Source organism: Myotis myotis, unplaced genomic scaffold (genome assembly GCF_014108235.1).
Source record: "Myotis myotis isolate mMyoMyo1 unplaced genomic scaffold, mMyoMyo1.p scaffold_m19_p_10, whole genome shotgun sequence".
In the NCBI taxonomy this organism is placed as follows: domain Eukaryota; kingdom Metazoa; phylum Chordata; class Mammalia; order Chiroptera; family Vespertilionidae; genus Myotis; species Myotis myotis.
In genome coordinates this window covers 37095132-37115852 of record NW_023416314.1, presented here as the reverse complement: position 1 = coordinate 37115852, position 20721 = coordinate 37095132, and the positions used below count along the sequence as shown (strand labels likewise).

The following is a 20721-nucleotide window of genomic DNA, read 5'->3' as shown; positions in this document are numbered from 1 at the left end:
TAGTCACTCATGCAGCTTCCCTTAGAATCCCAACCAGAAGTTCCATGGTTCCCTCCAGGAAAAAAAAAAAAAAAAAAAAGGTCTGTTGCTTTCTCTCTTCTCTCCTGCCAGGCTTTCTGCCTCAGTCGGGGCTCTCTTCTCTGTGCTTCTCTGCGGGTTCGCCTTTCAGACGGTCTCTCTGCTTCGGATTCTTGGTTAGCCTCTCACAAACGTCTCTGGACCTCTTCACCCGTTAAAAAAAAGGGGGGGGGGCGATAAACTCTAGAAGAGGGAAGCCTCGCCCACCCAATCTTTCTTACCAACTCCCTCCTCCACCCCATCGCCCCCCAACCCCAACGTCCCCCCCCCCCCCCACACACACACACACTAGCGCCCTCCAGATGTTCCCGACCCTGCGGGCCATCTGCGGAGAAGGCTGGTGCGCTCCGAGAGGGGGGCAGGGATTCGGGTTCCTGGAAGCCGGGAGCAGAGCCGAACACAGTGGGCGGGCACTACGTACGCACTTTTGAGACGCTCCCTAGGGTGGAACCCGGGCTCCGCGGGCGAACCGGAGGCGGGGAGCGCTCCAGGAAAGGCCCGCACTTTGGCCACGCTCCCTAAGTCGCGCGGCCGCCGGCTGGAGCCGCCACTGGGCGTCAAGCGGGCGGAGGGTTCGCCCCGCGGCGGGCGGGCGGGGACCGGGGGGCGGGACGCGCGGCACCGGGTAAAGCGCCGGCCGAGTGCAGGAAGGGCTCTGAGCCTCGCGATGCACCCAGAACTCTAGGCTCATCTGTACAGACCCGCGTCCAGGTGGGTGCGGGTCCCCGGGTGGAAGCGGGAGCCCGCGATGCGGGCCAAAGTCTGGAGCCCCCGACCCCAACCTGGCCGCTCCATCCGGCGGGCGGCGGCGCTGGACACCAGGGCAGGGATCGGGCCTCCTAACTTTTCCTGGACCCGGGGTGTCGGCAGCGGCCGCCGGCCGCCCCGGGCTCGGCGGGAGTGGGGAGCCCAGACCCGGGGGAGAGGGCTCCAGAGAGACAAAGGCTCGGGCCGGGGGCGCGGGCCCGCGCTCCGGGGTCTTTGTGCGGACACGTGCATCTCGCGTTTGCGGGCCTTTGTGGATTGGAGTCTGGGGACGTGCATCTGCCTGCGCTCTTGTGTGGTCGTGGCTCTGCGTGACCGTGTCGCGCCTGTGTCCAGGTTTCGGGGGCCCGCGTTTGGTGGTGGGTGTTGGGGGGCGCATCGTTGAGTGTCCGCGTACGCGGTCTGTGCTTGTCGACGTGTCTGGTTTGGGTGTCCGTGGAGAGCGTGTGCGCCGAGCCAGACACCGCCCCCTACTCCGCGCTCCCCTGCTGTCCGCGGGGGCCCCGACTTGGCTTCAAACTTTTCTCCCGGTTCCTCGGGCAACAGCCCCGTCCTCCTCTCCGCCCAAGCTGGGCGGGGGCGCTGGCAGCCCTCCCCTCTTTCTTCTGGGGTCGGTAGAGCCTGGGCGTGAGGAACGTGCGGGACACCCGTGGGGAACCGGCGAGGGGGAGAGAGGGAGGCGCGGGCCCGGGGTCCGGCCGGGAGCCGAGGAGGGGAAGGGAGGGGAGGAGAAAGGAGAGGGCAGCCGCCGTGGCCCGCCGCGCTCCTCGGAGAGTGTTTGAGAGCGAGAGAGACGTGTCTGCCGGGCAGAGGGGCAGCCCCAGCCCCGGCTCCCAGATCCGCCCTCCGTTTGCATCCTGCCCCGGGGCGGGAGGACCAGCCTTGGAATCCCGAGGTGAGAAGGTGACCCGGCCCTGCCCGAGGCCCTGGCTCCAAGACCCCCAGTTGAACTGTGGGGAGTTAGGAACTTTGCACGCACTGGTTCCGAATGGGCCCGCCACTGGCCCACCGTATGGCCCTGGGCAAGTTGGTCAGCCTGTTGTGGATGACGGTGAGAGCACTCCCTGTGGTGCCCAACGTTTGGTCGGGATGACCAGCAAAGCCTCAGGGCCCTGCCGTCCACCTGGCCTGGCGAGGAGGTGTCCCAGGAACCTCTCCCATCTTCCTTCCTTCCTGCTCTACCCTTCGGAGAAGTCCAGGCTTGCAGAGCCCAGGTCTGGCCTCAGCGGGAGGGCTCAGGCCAAGCCTGCTAGGCTTTTGATCTCAAGTGGCAAAGATAACCCTAACACCTTCCCACCCCCAACTCTGCCCCAGGTCTTAAGCCTGGAATTTTTGCCGATGCTGCAGACATGGAGGGGCACAAGCCACTCACGTGGGAAGAAGGCCACGGTGGGCACTTTCCTTTCCCTCTCTGAGCCTCAGTTTCCCCTCTGGAAAGAGGTGTTGATAGCCTCTCTCCTCCCTTCCTGTCTGGCTAACTGGTGGACACCCCAGAACCTGGAAATACTTTCATGTTTCTTTTCACACAAACCTTCATTCTGACAGGAACAATTCCCAGGCACTAAATTGCTCTTTTGAAGGGGGAAAGAGGAGGTGGCTTGGGGGGGGGGGGGGTACGGTGAGGTAGGCCAGGAGCCCCTGGACCCCAGGAACCAAAGGCTGGAATGCAACCAACTGGGGAAGCCAGGTGAATACACTCTGGAGGTAGTAGGAAGGGTCTCCCAGAGAGAGTACAGTACTGCAAGGCTTTGTGTGTTCTTATAACAGCTTAGAGGTGGTCAACATTGTGGGGGGGGGGGGGGAGGTGTTGGAGGGGGATTAGAATTCAACTCGAGGCTGGGAGGAAAGGCAGGGGCCAAATCCTACAGGGATTTGAACCTGTAGGCAGTAGAGAGCTGCTGGAGGGTTTAAGCAGGCATGACAGGATGGGATTGGTAATTCTAAGAAACCCTCCTTTGGCTTGTTGGTGATGCTGGAGACTGGGAGACCAGTCTGGAGGCTGTTGAGAGCTATAGCCCCTTCAAGTCAGAAGGACCTGGATTTTACTCGTCCATTGTTTCCTAGCTCTGTGGCCTTGGGCAAGTAACTTGACCTTTCTGGTTATGTCTTCTCAGCCTTCAAAGGAGGATAAGAATTCCTGTCTCACTGATCTGTTCTGAATGTTAACTAGGATAATGAGTTACATGTGCTAATAAAACGAGAAAGGTTTGTAGTCTGTATTACCTTATGCAGATATTTGTTGCATTGCACTGATGTAGAAGGCAGAGACAGCATCTACTCTGCCTTCACCTGATTTCACCACCTGGCGAAGTCCTCAGTACCCTGCAAGCTTCGGTGAATTGTTAGCCTCTCCAAGCAGAGGGAAGCTTTCTGTCCAGGGTATTTCATTTTCCTGGTTTATCCCCCTTCATGTGGCCAGGCCCATGCAGGGGAGGAGCTGGACACAGTCACATTCGGAGATGGCCACAGACAAGAAGTGTGTTGTATCTTGACAGATGGCTCAGGGGCCATGGAAACCCAGGGAAAGGTGACCTTTTGCCTGATGAGGGCAGATTAAATTGAGAAGGCCTCATAGAGGAGCTGGCTTTGGAATCCCATGCGTGAGTGTTTGCATAGTAGACAAAGAAAAGAAGGCCATCTCTGACATATTCCTCAGAGGAAACAGCCTGTGCAAAGGTGTAGGGCCCTGGGAAGAAGATAGGCCTCTAGACCAGGGGTCCTCAAACTTTTTAAACAGGGGGCCAGTTCACTGTCCCTCAGACCGTTGGAGGGCCGGACTGTAGTTTAAAAAAAAACTATGAACAAATTCCTATGCACACTGCACATATCTTACTTTAAAGTAAAAAAACAAAACGGAAACAAATACAATATTTGTATTTGCATGTGGCCCGTGGGCCGTAGTTTGAGGACCCCTGCCCTAGACTGATAAGCTCTCTTTGTGGAATGGGTTTTAAACAGGGAGCAGTGGTAGGGTCCTAATCTGTTGGGATTGTACTCTGGTGCCCAGCAAGGCTGACCACTAGAGGCAGGAGACCAGGAAGAAGGCCGTTTCAACAGTCCAGGCCTGGAGGCCTCTGGAGCCCGACTTGGGCAGGGTGGGTGACTGCCTGGCCTGGGAGTGAGGGAGGCAGAAGACACTGACCCACCCACCCAGGGGTAGCTGCTGATTCTCATTTTGTCCTCATTCTGTCACAGGAAACACAACTTCTTCAGCCTTCTTTGACCTCTGAGACCTTTCCAAACCCACTTACCAATTTCTTGGTAGAGCCCAGAGGGGCCCAGGAAAGGTGCATTGAGAAAGAATCTAAGGCCTCAGGGTCTATCCTTTGCCTCGCCTGGCCTTCAGATCTGCTGGTATCACAACTTCTTCTTCTTTCCTGGTGCCCGAAACCACTGATTAGGGGGCAAGAACCCACATTCAGTGAGCACCAATGTGTGGCAGGCCTGAGGCTGAGTCCTTAGGTGAGGTGATAGTATTCATATAGTACCCACTGTGTGCCAAGACCAGTGCTCAGCCCCAAGGACATAAAAGTGGATCTAAGCCCATCCCTGCGCACAGGAGGACAGACAGGTACGTGTAGTTCAGCATGATCAGCTGCCATCATCCACATGGGCCCATTTATACCTTGAGGCACATGGTGTAAGAATCACTGGATTTGGAGCTGAGATCTCTGGGGTTGGGACCTGTTCCTCTACTGTCCAACTGCCAGGAATCCCAACGGTCAGAGGTTGTGGTAAGGCAGACACGAGGTGTTGGTGTAGAAGTGCTGGTGTAGAAGTTCGTAGTGAGCTGATATGTTTGTACGGCATTAGTGGTTCTGTTGGGAGAGCCAGCCCTCAAGGCTCCAGGAGTTGGCCCTGGAATTCTTTTTGCCTTGAGTTTCCAGAGCTGACTAAATGGTTGCGGGGCAGGACGTTAATGGAAGTTTCACCTGGGGATTCATTGGCGTCAGCTTGAGTGAGCTCAGGAGGGTGGGAGGCAGATAGGCACCGAAGAGCAGCTGGGGTCGGTGCTGGGGCTCTGGTCCAGCCTGAGGCTCAGCTCCCTGCCCAACTCGTTCCTGTGCCAGGGGCTCCCTCTTGAAGCTGTGGTGAGGAGCTGGCAAATCTATGGGCCAGAGATGCTGTGTTGCAGCGCCAGAGCCAGAACTCCTAACCCCAGAGAGGTCTCAGAGGAGGGAGCTTGAGGCCTTGCCAGCAGACACCAACACAGTGACTGAGAACGTTGGCACAACAGTCACAGACCTGCCGGGTGCCTGGCACTGAGTTGGATTCTTGGGTACGGAGGACCATAAAGAAAAATGACCCTGCCATTGTCATTAGAAAGCTTAGTAATCATCACCATCACTGCCCACCGCGCTCGAAGCCCTTCACGTGTGGCAGATAGTGAGCCGAATGCTTCACACACTGTTCCCTACTGCTTCACCAACCCGCGTAGCGATCCCTGCTACGGACGTGAGACTGAACCAGACTGAGACTTTTCTGAGGCCAGTAGATACAGAGCTGCATTCAGATCTGAGTCCAGCAGTTGACTCTTAACTGCTGGACTCTTTGTTTATCCAGCAGTGTTGGCCGCCAGGCCTGGCTCTGGCCTCAGGTGGGGGAAGGGATGAACAGGTGAAGAAGGCAGGGTCACTGCTCCAAGTTACTCACACTTCATATCAAGAAACGGGCAGCTCAATAACTAATGACAGAGAATTTGCTCAGTGTGTGTCGGAGAGGTGTGCTCAAAGTGTGGAGTGACGGGCCCGGGGAGCAAGAAAGGGAGGGGAGGGGTGGCCTGGAAGCCTGAGTGGACAGAACGGGCTTTGTTCCACTGGCAGGGCCAGGATAGGCTGGGTGGATGCAGACGATGCTGGCAGCAGTGTGAGGCATCAGGACCTAGGTCCTGGGTCTATTTCCCTGCCATCACTGCCCCTCTCTGTGCCTCAGTTACTCCCTGAGGGGCCTTCTAGCTCCCCAGCTCTAGGTCTAGGGAAGTGTAAGCAGAGGCTGACTTGTTCAGTGGCTGTCGCCATCACAGTAGGTTCAACTGAAGGTGGGGACAACTTGTGCTCTCTTCATGCTAGAGAGAACTTTTTTTTTCTTTTTTCTTTTTCTTTTTTTTCTGATGGTAAAAGTAGAAGTCAAGAGGTTTTTGAGAAGAGAAGTGATGTAGCCAGACTTGTTGTAGAGGCTCTCTAGCAAGGAAGGCCTGGAGTGTCACAGTGGGAGACTGGCCTGGAGCCTGTTCGGGCCACACCATTATTACTCTTTTGACCTCACAGGCCATCAGCAAACTTTCCTTAGTCACAGTGGGCCCAACAAGGAATAACCAAGGGTGGGCACAATTTCTAAATCTTGTCCTCTTGCCCCTATGTTCTGTAGCCTAGCTGATCAGTGAGTGGATTTTATCCACATGTCAGGGTTTGGAAAAGAAATGATGTATCTGGGCCAAAGATCCCGTTGGTGACCACCTGTCTGCCTTTTCTTTGCTCCAGACAGCAGATCATAGCTCCCAGAGGGAGGCAGAATTAATACTGTTACACAGGTGCCAAAACCGAGGCTCAAGGAAATAAAGAGAACTGCAAAGGTCACACAGATAGTGGTGGACCGGGTCCTGGAGTCCTGGTCTGGGTCCAAGACAAGTGTTAGTGATCTTGTCATGAGTTGATATCCTGTCCCCACTGCTGGTGAGTAACCCTATGAGGACTTGGTATCCCCACCTCACCCCACCATACACCCCACGTAGTACTTAATAGAGATTAGTAAATGCTTTTGTTAAATTTTGGAAATCCTGAAACACTAGAGCTAGATTGTCTAGACCAGGGGTCCTCAAACTTTTTAAACAGGGGGCCAGTTCACTGTCCCTCAGACCGTTGGAGGGCCGGACTATAGTTTAAAAAAAAAACTATGAAGAAATTCCTATGCGCACTGCACATATCTTATTTTGAAGTAAAAAAACAAAACGGGAACAAATACAATATTTGTATTTGCATGTGGCCCGCGGGCCGTAGTTTGAGGACCCCTGGTCTAGACCTGACCTCTTATGTGGAGGTAGAGAAGCTGAGGCTCAGTGAGGGGATGCGGGGGGGGCGGGGGGGGGGGGGTGGATTTGTCTGAAAATGTGAGCAGACCATGCAGAGCAGGGACTAAGACTGGGGTTCATGACTGTCCTCCAGAACCTGCCTTGTCACTATGCACGGTTGCCCAGTTGCTTCCTCTTCTCTTCCCACCCCAGCCCCAGAGAATGGTGAAGGAGGTAAGGGGTGGTCCATGGGTGCCCTTTCTGGAGGACTCCTTTACCATACAGCCTAGGAGAGACACAGGCACCCACTCACTGCACATCTGTCAGTGTCCTGGCCCTGTGATCTCCAGTCCTCATAGCAGTCCCTTGAGGAAGGGATTGGTGTCTCCATTTTGGATGAGGAAATGGGAGAGAAAGACACTTGCCAGAGTTTCCCAGTGTAGCAGGTGACTCCTGTTCCATGTTGTCACTCCTTCAAATCAGAGAATTGCTCCGAGAATGACAGTTTTCATCTCAAGGGCAAACTCTAATCAATGGGTGGAGAGACCATGTTGAGAAGAGCTCTGAGGCCCTGTGCAGATTTCCTAGGGAGTGGTGCTGTGATTGATTGATTATGTCTGCAGGGGATATGGGTACAGGTAGAATGAAAAGGCACAGTCTTTCCATGATGTGTCTTCTACCCGTTGGGGTCTCATTTCTCTATAGAGAGTGTTTATCTTCTTAGTCTGATCTTCCCAACCAGCCATTCTGAGACCAGTGGGACCCTCATTACCATCTCAGATTCACGACTGAAGGAACTGGTCTAGAGAAGGAAAGTGACTTTCCCAGTTAGCACTGCCAGGTGCCCATGGCCCTTTGCTCTCTGTGAAGGTTTCTCCTCTCCATGGAGCTGAGGCTGGTGGGTTTTGTCAAGAGGAACTCACATTACTCATCCTTTCCCAGACCCAGCAGCCTGTTGAGAAATAGCATAGTGTGGCCTGCCTGGAAAGACTGACTCCAAGAGGGTGCTGATGAGAGCTTTGACATGCTTACTACAGGAAGGAGGAAGAAAGGGGCCAGGCCCACCTGCTGATCCCCACCCCACCAGCTCCCTGTCCGGAGGAAGGCAGGGCAGCCCACACTGTGCTCTTGCCCTGTGCTGGGATCCCCGCTAGGTGCCTTCCTTCTACCATTTTGTTTCCTCTTCATGACAAAAACTCAGGAGTCTGGATTCCTCGCTTTTATCTTCTATATCCAACCCACTAGCAAATTCCATCAGCTCCACATTCAAAGTACACCCAGATTCCACCACTTCTCACCCCCTCCACTGCCCCTGCAGTGGGTCCCTTTGTATCTGTCCTTTACATGTGAGGTGGCTGTTAATATCCCATTTTGCCAATGAGACTGAGGCTCAGAGATTGTGGCTACCCAAGATTAGAGAAAGCAGAGATGGCCATGAGGCAGCCTTTGCTACTCTCTGTTTTTTTTTTATTTATATATTTATATGAATATAAAAAAATATATATGTATATATTGTATTTATTTATTTTACTATAAGAGAGGATATGAGGAGGGATGTGAAGAGATTAAGACATGTTTAAATCACTCAAAGTTCTATCTAAAGAAAACCACTGTTGTGTTGATATATTTTCTTTTGGCCTTTCTAAAATTAGGACTTGGGTTGGGGTTTTTTAATGCATAGTTATAGTTTCCCTAGACATGTAATTTATCCTTATGATACCTAACATTATGACATCAGCCCTCTCCACGAGGTTGCAAACTCTGCTGAACATTATTTTTACCATAAGATCCCTAGGAGAGTCCACAGCCATGATGAGTGGCCAGGAAAGCCCTGGGCCCGGAGTCAGGGGTCAGTGGACAAGTGATTGCACACTCTCTTCGTCACTACAGTGAGGGATGGCACGCCCCATCTGGGTCCTCCCAGCATCAAAAGCAAAGGTCCTTTTGAACTATAAAGGGCTAGGACCCGGGCAGGAATTTTCCTCATGTTCCCTCAGTCTCCGGGGAAGTCCTGCCCTCGCAGTGGCTCCTGAGCCTTTCCTAAGGGGTTTCCTGCAGCAGTGCCAGAGCCTAGAGTCTCTGAGGCAATCCCATGATGTCACTCCTGTATGTTACCCCCAAAAGGGGACATTTCCTCTGAGCAGAACAGGTGCTTTGACTTTCTTTCTTTTTTTTCTTTTTTTATTGCTTAAAGTATTACAAAGGGTATTACATATGTGTCCTTTTTCCCCCCTGCCCTTGACAGTCCCCTAGCCTCCCCTACCCCCCAGTGTCTTATGTCCATTGGTTATGCTTATATGCATGCATACAAGTCCTTCGGTTGATCTCTTACCCCCTTCCCTCCTGCCCCCCAACCCTCCCCGGCCTTCCCGCTGCAGTTTGACAATCTGTTTGAGGCAGCTCTGCCTCTGTATCTATTATTGTTCAAAAGTTTATAATGGTCTCTATTATCCATGAATGAGTGAGATCATGTGGTATTTTTCCTTCATTGACTGGCTTATTTCACTTAGCATAATGCTCTCCAGTTCCATCCATGCCGTTGCAAATGGTAAGAGTCCCTTCCTTTTTGCAGCAGCATAGTATTCCATCGTGTAGATATACCACAGTTTTCTATTCCATTCATCTACTGATGGGCACTTAGGCTGTTTCCAGATCTTAGCTATGGTGAATTGTGCTGCTATGAACATAGGGGTGCATATATCCTTTTTGATTGGTGTTTCTGGTTTCTTGGGATATATTCCTAGAAGTGGGATCACAGGGTCAAATGGGAGTTCCATTTTCAGTTTTTTGAGGAAACTCCATACTGTCTTCCATAGTGGCTGCACCAGTCTGCATTCCCACCAGCAGTGCACGAGTGTTCCTTTTTCTCCACATCCTCTCCAGCACTTGTCGTTTGTTGATTTGTTGATGATAGCCAGTCTGACAGGTGTGAGATGGTTGTATGGGAGAACATGTGTCCAGCACTAGCACATAGTGAGGTCTGGCTCTGACTGTCAATGTCAGCGCTTTTCAAGTGAACATCCAGGCCTGGCACAGAACAGGGGCCCAGGGAGGGGTGTCCACTGTGCAGGGCTGAGCAAGGACAGCCCTGGATGACCTAAGAGTATCCCCCAGCAGTTATCTGCTAGGTCTCGTTTACAATCCTGCTCCTTTTACATCAGCTGTCCCTCCCATTGCCTCAGTCCCATTTCTATAGTGACCCAGCGATGACCACTTTGCATGCATGCATAGCTCTTCACAGTTTGGATTGCACTTCAGTGAGAGCCAATCAACTTATGTGAGGAGGGCAGGAGAAGAATTACTGCTTTGTGGTTCCCAGGACCAGGCTGAGGCCTGGAGAGGGTGGTGAGAGGCCCCCTCTCTGGAGGGGTAGCGTTTGGGCTGTGTTTGGGCTCCCGGTTACCTAAGCAGGAGCTCACGAGAGGCCATTTGGCATTTAATAGGCACCTTATATAATCACCTTTGGGAACCAAAGGGTAATCTCAGGGTATATTTTTTGTACCTGTGTTGTTTGTTCAAACCCCAGGAAGAGTGGATATGAGCAGATCAGCTTAGCAGGGAAGGTGGGGCCCGGAGTGGTAATGAAGTCCTGTGGTAAAGCTCACACAGGAGAACAAAAGGTGCCTGAAGCAAGTTAATTCTTTTCCTTTTGGTTCCAGACATTGGAGCACTCTATCCTCCCTCAGTTGGGACCAAGCCCAGGATGCACCTGGGCTGGGTTTAATCCTCAAATTGGACTCTATAATAGAAAGGGGTGGGGAAGAAGGGGGCCCCCCTGGGGGAGCAAGGGAGGAGAGCCCCACTTCATCCTGCCCCCATGCAGAGCCAGTGGGGATCAAGTAGCTGCCCCTTTAAAGTTTCATGGAGGCTGGTAATACTATCGTGCTGCTCCCTCCCCACCCACCCCAGTCTAGAAGGTGGGCAGGTCCCTGGTCCATCCCTCCCTGAAGGCCAGCGGGAGAGATGGTGGCCGTAAGACAGAGCAGGGGGGCAGAGTAGGGCTACCCCAGATGAAGAGAACTGCTGGAGTGAGGCTTTGTGCCGTCCGTCTCCCAGGCTGAGTGGTTGCTGTGTGGTGGGGTGGGATAACCACAGACTGTCCAGTTAGACGCCTTCACTGTTCAGCCCTCTTCCTCATTCTCCCGTGAGCACCACCACTGAGCTGCAGTGGGCACACACATAGGCTTTGGCAGACAGATGTGCGTGGGTGTGAGGATTGAATGTAAGAGTGTACATGTAGGGCCTGGCACCGGTGGCAGCAGCGTGCTAATTGTACAGGGACGGAAACAAGCCAGGAGAGGGACATGGCTTGCATCATAACATGTGGCTTGTATCATAACATGTGTCTGGGGAAAGCCCCTCTTGGATCTTGTCTCTCCCTGCCAGTCCTGCCAGAGGCAGCAGATGAAAATAGAGGAATTGGAACTGAGCAGACCTGGGTTCTAATCCTGCCCTACTTTTTACTAGTTCGGGGTAAACCCTTTTCCTATCTGAGCCTCTATTCCTTCATCTGTATAATGGGGGAACCAGCCCAGCTGCCTAGGTTAAAGGGAGAGCCAAAGAGGGGTAATAGCTGTGTCAGCTGGGGGTAGGGGCTTGGGACAGGTATCCCCAGAGCCCGTCTGTAAGTCTTTACAATTGAATTTGTTTATATAGATAGTTAGGTAGACATGACGATGGGCCACGTACAGAAACTCACCAGGGCAGAATTTGTCTAACGATGAGACCTCCGTTCTTGTCTTCTTGAAGGAAAGATTTGAATCAAGAGACAAAGTGTAGCAAAGTGAGTGAGAATTTATTGGCCGCAGCAAAAATATATTTAGGACAGTGAAACAAAAAGGGGCATAGGAGAAGCAACAGGAGAGTCTAGGCTGGGCTGCTTTGGCTCACTGGGAAGTCAGAGAAAAAAGGGGCTTGGAGACAGGTTCAGGGGGTTAGTCCAGGACGAGCCACTGCCGCCCACTGCTCTCTTGATTGCAAATCTCATGGGGTCCCTTAGTGGAAAGAAGGGGGAAGGAAAGGGCGTGGGCATGCTCCCCTGGGGGTCAGTGGCGTACCCGGGGTTCTTCATTCCTTACGTGTTTATTCCTCTCTTGCAGGTGGAAATCTTAGGGGAGGTCTCAGGGGAAGGCCTCGAAAGAATATTCATCAGCTTTCCAGGTATGCTCTTTCAGGGTCATGGTCTCCACTGATTGGTGGGTGGCAAGGCAGGGGGTCACTGGTCATTGCAGCTGGTCCTGAGGCAGCCACGGTGTCACTTGTCTAGTTTTGCTGCTTTTCTGGGCCTGGAGCTGAAATACAACTGAGGCCTCGATGTTATCGTAGGCAGGAAAGCTCAGGGGGTCCAAACCACAGGACCAGCGATATGCTGGGGGAGGAAGGTTACCCTGGGGACGAGGTTCTTGTCTTTCTAGTTTTGCCCCTTGCTAGGCATCCGGACTTTCTGCCCTGGTGAGCTCCTGTACCTGGCTCAGCATCCTTGCTCTGCTCTTGTTGCCTCACTATCTATATAACAGAATGAAGGCTCCTGCCTCTGGAGGATAGGCCAGGCGAGGGGGCTTAGGACTGTAGACTCATCCATCGTCACCCACAAAAGAGGTGAGGTGGGGCCAGTCCCTGCAGGGAGAGGCTCCCATCTGGGAGGCTGGTGTGTGGGTCTGGGCATGGCTCAGCCACTGCCAAACCGTGACAGTGAGCCATACTTCCTCTGCGCCATCTAGTTCCCCTCCCAGTTACTGGTGGCCATGCGTGACTTTCTGAACCTCTCCAGGTCTCAATTCCCTCTTCAGGAAGCGATGGCAATTTTTGTGATTGTGAGGGTCAAGCCAGTCTGTGTGGCAGCTGGCACAGCACCGGGCACATGCTCAGCACAGGTGAATGGAACACCCTGACCCCAACCCCTGAGCTGTGAGCCCCTCCCTATAGGGCCTGGATTGAGACCAGCCCAGGGCCCCGGAATGTCCGAGCTCTGGAGGCCAGCTAAAGAGCCATCTAGTCCAGTGGGTTTCCAGCTGGGTTCCTTAACCTCCTACGGCAGAGATGGTGAGCAGGCATGGAGGGCTCTAGGCCCCAACCCTCGCTTCAGCCAGAACAGGCCCACTTTCATCTGATAATGTTTAGGAAGGAGTTCTGCTTGCAGTTTAAAATGCACCAATCTGGTCCAGCCAGCGTGGCTCAGTGGTTGAGCGTCGACCTAGGAACCAGGAGGTCAGGATTTGATTCCCGGTCAGGGCACATGCCCAGGTTTCAGGCTCCATCCACAGTGGGGGGCGTGCAGGAGGCAGCCAATCAATGATTCTCTCTCATCATTGATGTTTCTATCTCTCCCTCTCCCTTCCTCTCTGAAATCAATAAAAATATATATATTTTAATAATCCACAAATCAGGCCTAACCCCCTTTACCATACAGATGGGGAGAGCGAGGCCTGAGAGGAATAGGAACAAGGAATTACAGGAGGAGTATTCAGGGAAAGAATTCTGGGAGGGCGGGGTGCTGGTGGTAACTTTCAGCTGTGCCTAGACACATTGGCTGGTGTCTTATGGGGCGGGATTAGTACCATCTGATATGGGGTGCCTGCAGTCAACCCTCACCTATGGCTCTCTTTCTAGCGCGACCATGCTGTGGCCCCTGCTGCTGTTGCTGTCCGTGAGCTGGGTCCAGACGACCCGGCCATGTTTCCCCGGGTGCCAGTGTGAGGTGGAGACCTTCGGCCTCTTTGACAGCTTCAGCCTGACACGAGTAGATTGCAGTGGCCTTGGCCCCCACATCGTGCCTGTGCCCATCCCTCTGGACACAGCCCACCTGGACCTGTCCTCCAACCGGCTGGAGACTGTGAACGAGTCGGTGTTGGCAGGGCCAGGCTATACCACCCTGGCCGGCCTGGATCTCAGCCATAACCTGCTCACCAGCATCTCGCCCACCGCCTTCTCCCGCCTTCGCTATCTGGAGTCGCTTGACCTCAGCCATAATGGCCTGGCAGCCCTGCCTGCAGACAGCTTCACCAGCTCGCCCCTGAGTGAGGTGAACCTCAGCTACAACCGGCTCCGTGAGGTCCCAGTGTCCGCCTTCACCACCCACGGCCAGGGCCGAGCGCTGCACGTGGACCTCTCCCACAACCACATCCACCGCCTCGTGCCCCACCCCGCTGGGGCCAGCCTGCCCACGCCCACCATTCAGAGCCTGAACCTGGCCTGGAACCGGCTCCGCACTGTGCCCAACCTCCGGGACCTGCCCCTGCGCTACCTGAGCCTGGATGGGAACCCGCTGGCCGCCATCGGCCCAGGTGCCTTCACAGGACTGGCTGGCCTGACACACCTGTCGCTGGGCAGCCTGCAGGGTCTCCCCCAACTGGCACCCTATGGTTTTCATGAGCTGCACAGCCTGCAGGTCCTAGACCTGTCAGGCAACCCCAAGCTCAAGTGGGCAGGAGCGGAGGTATTCTCGGGCCTGGGCTCACTGCAGGAGCTGGACCTGTCGGGCACAAGCCTGGTGCCCCCACCTGAGACGCTGCTCCTCCACCTCCCAGCGCTGCAGAGCGTCAGTGTGGGCCAGGGCATGAAGTGCCGGCGCCTGGTGCGGGAGGGTGCCTACCCCCGGCAGCCTGGCTCCAGCCCCAAGGTGGCTCTGCAATGCATAGACACTGGGGAACCGGCTTCCAGGGCTTCCAGAGGCCTCAGCATCTTGTGACAAATGGTGTGGCCCTGGGCCACACGACAGACTGCTGCCCGGGCTGACTCAGGTCCTGGGTAATTTATATTTTAATGTGCCAATGCCAGTGGGGACTCTGCAAGCCTGTATGGCAGCAGCATCGAAAGACAGCTGTGGACTGAGAAGAGGCTTTGGACCTGGGACAACACCCAGGAGGAAAGCCTTGCCCTTTGTCTGTATTGCCCCCACACCATAAGCAGGGGGTCTTTGATGCCAAACTACACAGCTGCCCGCTGCTGTCCTTCCCCACTCGACCCCCAAGTGCCTTCTTCCCTCAGGCCTGGGCTAACCTGACTATGACAGGAGGAAGGTCAGAGGTCAGGTCCATGGCTGAGTGCCCCTTGGGGGGTGGTCCAGCCACTCAGGGGCATGGGTTTCTTTTGCTCCAGGCACATGGGGCCCACTTTATCCTTTTCTGTTCCCCTGGAGCCCTGGGTAGAACTTTAGTTACAGAAAGGCCTGGGGGGTGCCCACCTCCTCATGTGGCCGATGGGAGAACTGGGGCTCAGAGGAAAATTGGTAATCTGAGGTACTGCCGCGGCAGAGGCATGACTGCCTCCCAGCCAGGCCCCTTTGCACTTTACTGTCTTCTCTAAATCATGGCCTCCCTCTCCCCTTTCTGGGCTCCCCTTTGCTGCCAAGACCCACATCCTACCATTGGCACCCATTTCCTGTCATCCCGGGGAGGTAGGACTCTGGCCCACTGACCAGCTGCGATGCCCGGTCTGTCACTTCACCTCTCAGAGCTTCTGGAAGCGTCAGGCATGCCAGTCCCAGCCCTGCCAGTTTCTCACTTGGGTGGGGTCCCCCAGCATCAAGACTGGAAACGTACCTATTGATCCTTGAGGCCCTGTTCCTAGATGCTCTCCCTAAGATGTTGATGCAGTCCTGGTCCTCCCCTCCCCCGCCCTGCCACAAGCCAGGACCGGCCTCCCAGATTCAGCCCCCACTGGCCCAGAGCCCACAGCCCACCTCTCCTACTATGAGTGCAGCAGGAGGAGGCAGGCAGTCCCCACCCAGTTTTATGTTCCCCCACCAGGGTGGCCTCTCAGCCTCCCAGCCCTGGCTCTTTCCTTAGGCTCATTTTATAGACTGTTGTTGCCTTTTTTATGGACTGTCACCTTTAACCTGCTCCCCACCCCCACCCCTGCTGGCAGGGGATGCAAAGTGTCATTTGTAAAAGAAAAAGAGTTGCATTTGTTCACTTTCGTAAGAGTGTGTCCTGGGGGTGTGTTGGGAAAGGAGGTGTTGGGTGGAAGCCAGCTGGCCATGTGGGCAACAGGGGGCTGGTCCCACAAAGACACCACAGGACAGTGAGAGCTCTGTCCCCCACCGGCCCCACCCGACACCTAACTAGTCCTTGGTTCAATAAACGTTAGAAAGAGTCCCTCTTTCCATCACTGTCCACTCATATTGCCTCGGCTGGCCCTGGGGCCACAAGGATGAATCAGCACCAGCCTTGCCCTGGGGAGTATGTTCTTCCTGAAAAGCCCAATAGGGGAGAGAGGTGACATGGGGGGGTTACTCGGGGGTGGGTTGCACCTACCGCAGCTTGCACCCTGTCCACCTTCCTTATCTCCCCTCTCCCATGAACTCACAGGGTTACTCTGGGACCTTGCCCTTGCCCTCCTCCCTACCTTTCAACTCCCCATGCTAATGGACCCAGTTCCTGTCTCACCTCCTTCAGAAGTTTTCCCTGAGGTCCCTCCGCCTCCCTCCTCTGAGCTCCAACAGTGCTTGGTTCCTTCCTGTCATTTCACTGCTGTGCTAACTCCTCTGTGCGCCTCCAGTGACAGGGAGCTCATTTCCAGCTCATCTGAGTGGCTCTACTGTCAGCAAATTTAGATGGATCCGGAAGGCTTCCTGGAGGAGGCTCATCCATCCACAGCTGAGTAGGACAAGTGGGCCTGGAAAGAAGGGGCTGGCACTTGGGAGGGGTTATAGGTGAGCAATGGCACAGAACCTAGAACATGCAGGTCATCGGTATGGGTGGGGAGCTTGTCCATCTTGTCACTCAACCTTCTATCCCCCCCCCCCCCCACACACACACACACAGGAACCCAAGGCTGGCACCATTGTCAATATGAAAGGGCTGAGGCATGAGGGGGGGGTGTTGTGAGAGTAAGACCCCGGCCCTTAGAGTCCTCCGATTGGTTCTCCACCCCTTCTGCATTCCCTGGATTAGAGAGATTTCAAATGCAGGGTCCGGGAAAGATCTCTGGGACTTTCACCCAATGGGTCTGGGCCCTCCCAAAGCCCTGCTTGAGGAAGGAGCACTTGAGAGAGGGACAAAGGGGTGCTGAAGGCAGGAGCGGGGGTGGGGGTGGGGGTGCTGGGGCTCCTGCAGGAGAAGAGGAGCTCTGAGGCAGGTCATCTCCGCCCTGAGCTGTAGTGGGAGGGTGCAGATGCCACCACATGGTGCAGGGCCCTCCTTCCTGTGGGGTCATTATCCTGTACCCCAGCCCTGGCCTCTGGCCTGTCAGGTGTCAGGGAGGGCAGAAGCCCTACAGGCCTCCCCGAGGCCCCTCCAGAGGCTCCCGGCCCGCGACGCCACCTTGTGGTTTTGCGCGGCCAGACACCCCAGGTCCGGGGGGGGGGGGGGGGGGGTCGTGGGAGCAAGGCCAAAGTGGCCTGTGCAGTTTGTGCAGCCTGCCTCACCTTCCCCTAGCTAGACTGCTTTCATCCTGCCGTATCTGCCCTCCTGGAATCCTGGGGTTAAGAATGGGCTCATTCAGCATGGAGGGACCTGGAGAGTATTATGCTAAGTGAAGTGAACCAGTCAGAGAAAGACAAGTATCGCATTATCTCGTATGTGGAATCTAATGAACAAAATAAACTGATGAATGGAGTGGATCCAGAGACATGGAAGCATGGAATCTCAGAGGGTGGGTGGGTGGGTGGGTGGGAAGTGATCAACCAAAGAATATGCATATATGCATAACCCATGGACACAGACAATAGGGTGGTGAAGGCCTGGGGTGGGGGTGGGGGCGGGCTAGAAGGGGTCAATGGGGGAAATAAGGGGACATATGTAATACTTTCAACAATAAAGATTTTAAAAATAAAGTTACAAAGAAAAGAATGGGGTCATTAAAATCTTACAGAATTATAGAGATAAGTGCAAAGATTCCACTGGCGTTCACAGAACAGGGTAAGATCCTGGGTCCATCCAAACCAGTTGTGTGGCTTCGACCAAGTCACCTTACCTGGACGGGCCTCGAAAGTGGGGATGAAAATGTCTCCCTCCGCAGGATTGTATGGAGAGTAAATCGAGTAACGTTTGTAAAGAACTGAGCTCGATGCGTGGCACAAAGCAGATACTCCCTAAGTGCTTGTTCTGGAACTCCCTCATTCAATCATAGGGTCATGAATTAGATTACAGAACCGTGTAGTCTTAGACTCACATTTTGATAACTGACTCAGAACTGGACAATTTCATAGAAGCTTAAAATTTAGAATTGCAGAACAATAATCCACAGGATCTTTGCTCTGTGTGCCTAACATGGAATGGGCCTTTAATGCACATGTCAGCTGAGTTTTAGAGATGGCAAAACAACTAAGATACAATTTGCCATCATGGTATAGGCTGGGTGACAAGCATTTCCTTGCATGTCATTAATAATACAGCTGCCATTTACTGAGCGCACGTTTCTCCAACTTTGTGTACATACTATCATTTCCTCCTCCTGATAACTGCCATCAGGATTATTGTCAACATACAGATGAGGAAACCAGCCTGGGCCTGGCTCCATCTGTCAGATGGTGCATCCCTCGTGCTTGCCTGTCCCACCTCAGTGGCCCGGCCAGCAGTACACAGAGAGCACAGAGATGCTCTGTGAAACCAAAGCACACTGGGATTCCATTTATTTTACTGTTGAAAACAAATTGGGGAAGTTATGCGGCTTTGCATATCTCTAATCAGATCATTATTTCTAGATCCTAGAGCATAAAAAGCCAAAGATCAAAGCCCTTGCCCTCCTAGCCCCATTTCACAGATGGGGAGAGTGAGGCCCAGAGAGGCGCAGCCTGCGAGACTCTCCGTTTCAGAACTGGTTGCATCATGTGTGGGACCCAGTACAAAATGAATATGTGGGGCCTCTTGTTCAAAAATTATTAAGAATTTCAAAATGGCAAGAGCTGAGCATTAAATCAAGTGCAGGGCCCCTCTAAGGTCCCACTGCCCATGAAGCCAGCCCTGGTGTGTTTAAATCACACCATTTCCAGAAACCGAAGGGACAATCACCCAGACAGTGTTGGGCAGAACAGCAGATGAGAGCTTGTGGCTCTGTGTGTAGCCCAATCGCTCTGTAGTCAGGGAGCCGGTTAGATCTTTAAAACCCAGGAGTTCTCCTCCGTGAGTGTTACCACACCACCTCCCGATTTTCCCCAAATTGCCATGGTCAACAGGCTTTCAGAGAGAGGGCAGATGGAGATATAGGAACTGACGCCCGCCACTTGTCTCTAAGCCAGCTCGTAGAATGTTTCCCTGAACAAGACTGCCAGAAGTCTGCCCTCTGCTCATACCTAATGTCCACCAGACAAGAGACTTCATCATAGGCTAATAGGACTTTGCCCATCGAAGCTTAATGTTATGTGTTGGCTAAGGTCTACTAGGGAGCAAATGTCCATTGACAACAAATGTTTATCAATACCTCATATTCATCGGGGGGAGGGGGGCGGGAGCGGGCAGGGAGAGGTCAATGGGGGGAAAAGGAGACATAGGCAATGTGTCAACAATAAAGAATTTTAAAAAGAATACCTCCTGTCCATCAATGACAGCTCTCATCAATGGCAGATATCCACAAAGGGAAAATGTCCAACTGTGGCAATGTCCACTACTGCTCAATATCTACCAATGCCCCGTGTTCGCAGGTGGCTTATTGCAATTATAATTGCCCTGCACATCGATAGCTAATGTCAGCCCATAGCTCAACATCTGGCAACAGCAAATAGCTACCCAGTTAAGTCCTATGCCTTGTGTTTACTCTTCATTTATTTATTTAAGTGCCAGTAGTTTTATTTATGGGGATTGTTGTGTTTCTTGAGTTAGGCAGGAAATTGTCCCTGTGTTTACTATTTAATTCCACAAGCTATTTATATTATCTTTTACACACCCGTTAGTCAAAATATCCTGAGTTAGAGATGCCAACATACATTTCTGTTTCTTGATATATACTCATGGGTATATATAGCATGTGTATGTAATTATTATATACACAATTCAGGAAAACAGAGAAAATTAAACTGGTTTGAGGACAGAAGTGTCAACCCTGAAACAATTTTCTAAATAGATGATTCTTAGAAGCAGCAGTTTTTCCAAAGCGGAGTGATGGTTTGTGGCATCAGCCCATCTGCTCAGGCAAAGAATTGACAAAGAGCCCTACTTTGTGCTGAAAAAAGCCAGGCTCCCTAATTAGGTTAAGGCACACACAACACATGGCTTCTTAAGGCAACATAACTAGTGGTTAAGATGTAGGCTCCAAAGGGAGGCTGCCTGAGCTCAAAGCCCCGAATGCTGCTTATGGCTGCGTGGCCTGGGTAAGCCACTCAACCTCTCTGAGCCTCAGTTTCCACATCTGTAAAATGGAGATAGCAGCTACTCTCAGAGTTGTTGTGGGGAATATAAGTCAATGCACATAAAACACTTAGAAGAGTGCCTGGCATATAAGTGCCACATCTATACTAATAAAAGCCTGGGTGGCCCTTGCACCCTCGTGTCATTACAAGATGGCCACCCCCATGTCGTCACAAGATGGCCGGCAGGGGAGGGCAGTTGGGGGCGACCAGGCTGGCAGGAGAAGGCAGTTGGGGGCCATCAGGCCAACAGGGGAGGGCAGTTGGGGGTGATTGGGCCAGCAGGGGAGGGCAGTTGGGGGCGATCAGGCTGGCAGGAGAGCAGTTAGGCGTCAATCAGGCTGGCAGGGGAGTGGTTAGAGGGTGATCAGGCTGGCAGGCAGAAGTAGTTAGGGGCAATCTGGCAGGCAGGCAGGTGAGTGGTTAGGAGCCAGCAGTCCCAGATTGTGAGGGGGATGTCCGACTGCTGGTTTAGGCCTGATCCTAAACCAGCAGTTGGACATCCCCCTGAGGGGTCCCAGATTGGAGAGGGTGCAGACTGGGCTGAGGGACCCCCCCCCCAAAGTGCACGAATTTCATGCACTGGGCC

The 20721-nt window shown here is 53.4% G+C and overlaps 2 protein-coding genes across 4 annotated transcripts in view; one reads left to right on the top strand and one right to left on the bottom strand.

The window, feature by feature from the left end:
- Window positions 1-1077, bottom strand: part of LOC118664217 (guanylate cyclase D-like) — an 84562-nt gene extending 83485 nt beyond the window's left edge. The window contains exon 1 of the mRNA XM_036324092.1: window positions 780-1077. Within this exon, the coding sequence (XP_036179985.1) occupies window positions 780-1077 (298 nt within the window). The remainder of the gene's footprint in view (window positions 1-779) is intronic.
- Window positions 640-17411, top strand: TSKU (tsukushi, small leucine rich proteoglycan). 3 transcript variants are annotated; one of them, XM_036324899.1, is made up of 3 exons: window positions 640-789; window positions 11950-12010; window positions 13460-17411. In XM_036324899.1, the coding sequence occupies exon 3, from the start codon at window positions 13467-13469 to the stop codon at window positions 14535-14537; it is 1071 nt and encodes a 356-aa protein (XP_036180792.1). In that variant the 5' UTR covers window positions 640-789; window positions 11950-12010; window positions 13460-13466; the 3' UTR covers window positions 14538-17411. The 3 variants fall into 3 exon arrangements, with proteins under 3 accessions (XP_036180792.1, XP_036180793.1, XP_036180795.1); XM_036324900.1 differs by lacking the exon at window positions 11950-12010 and having other exon boundaries at window positions 661-789; XM_036324902.1 differs by lacking the exons at window positions 640-789; window positions 11950-12010 and adding an exon at window positions 12049-12723.
- The last annotated feature ends 3310 nt before the right edge of the window (window positions 17412-20721 follow it).

What these genes read in the sequence shown, in the direction of transcription:
- TSKU (XM_036324899.1), top strand. Translation starts at nt 13,467, where the DNA reads ATGCTGTGGCCCCTGCTGCTGTTGCTGTCCGTGAGCTGGGTCCAGACG.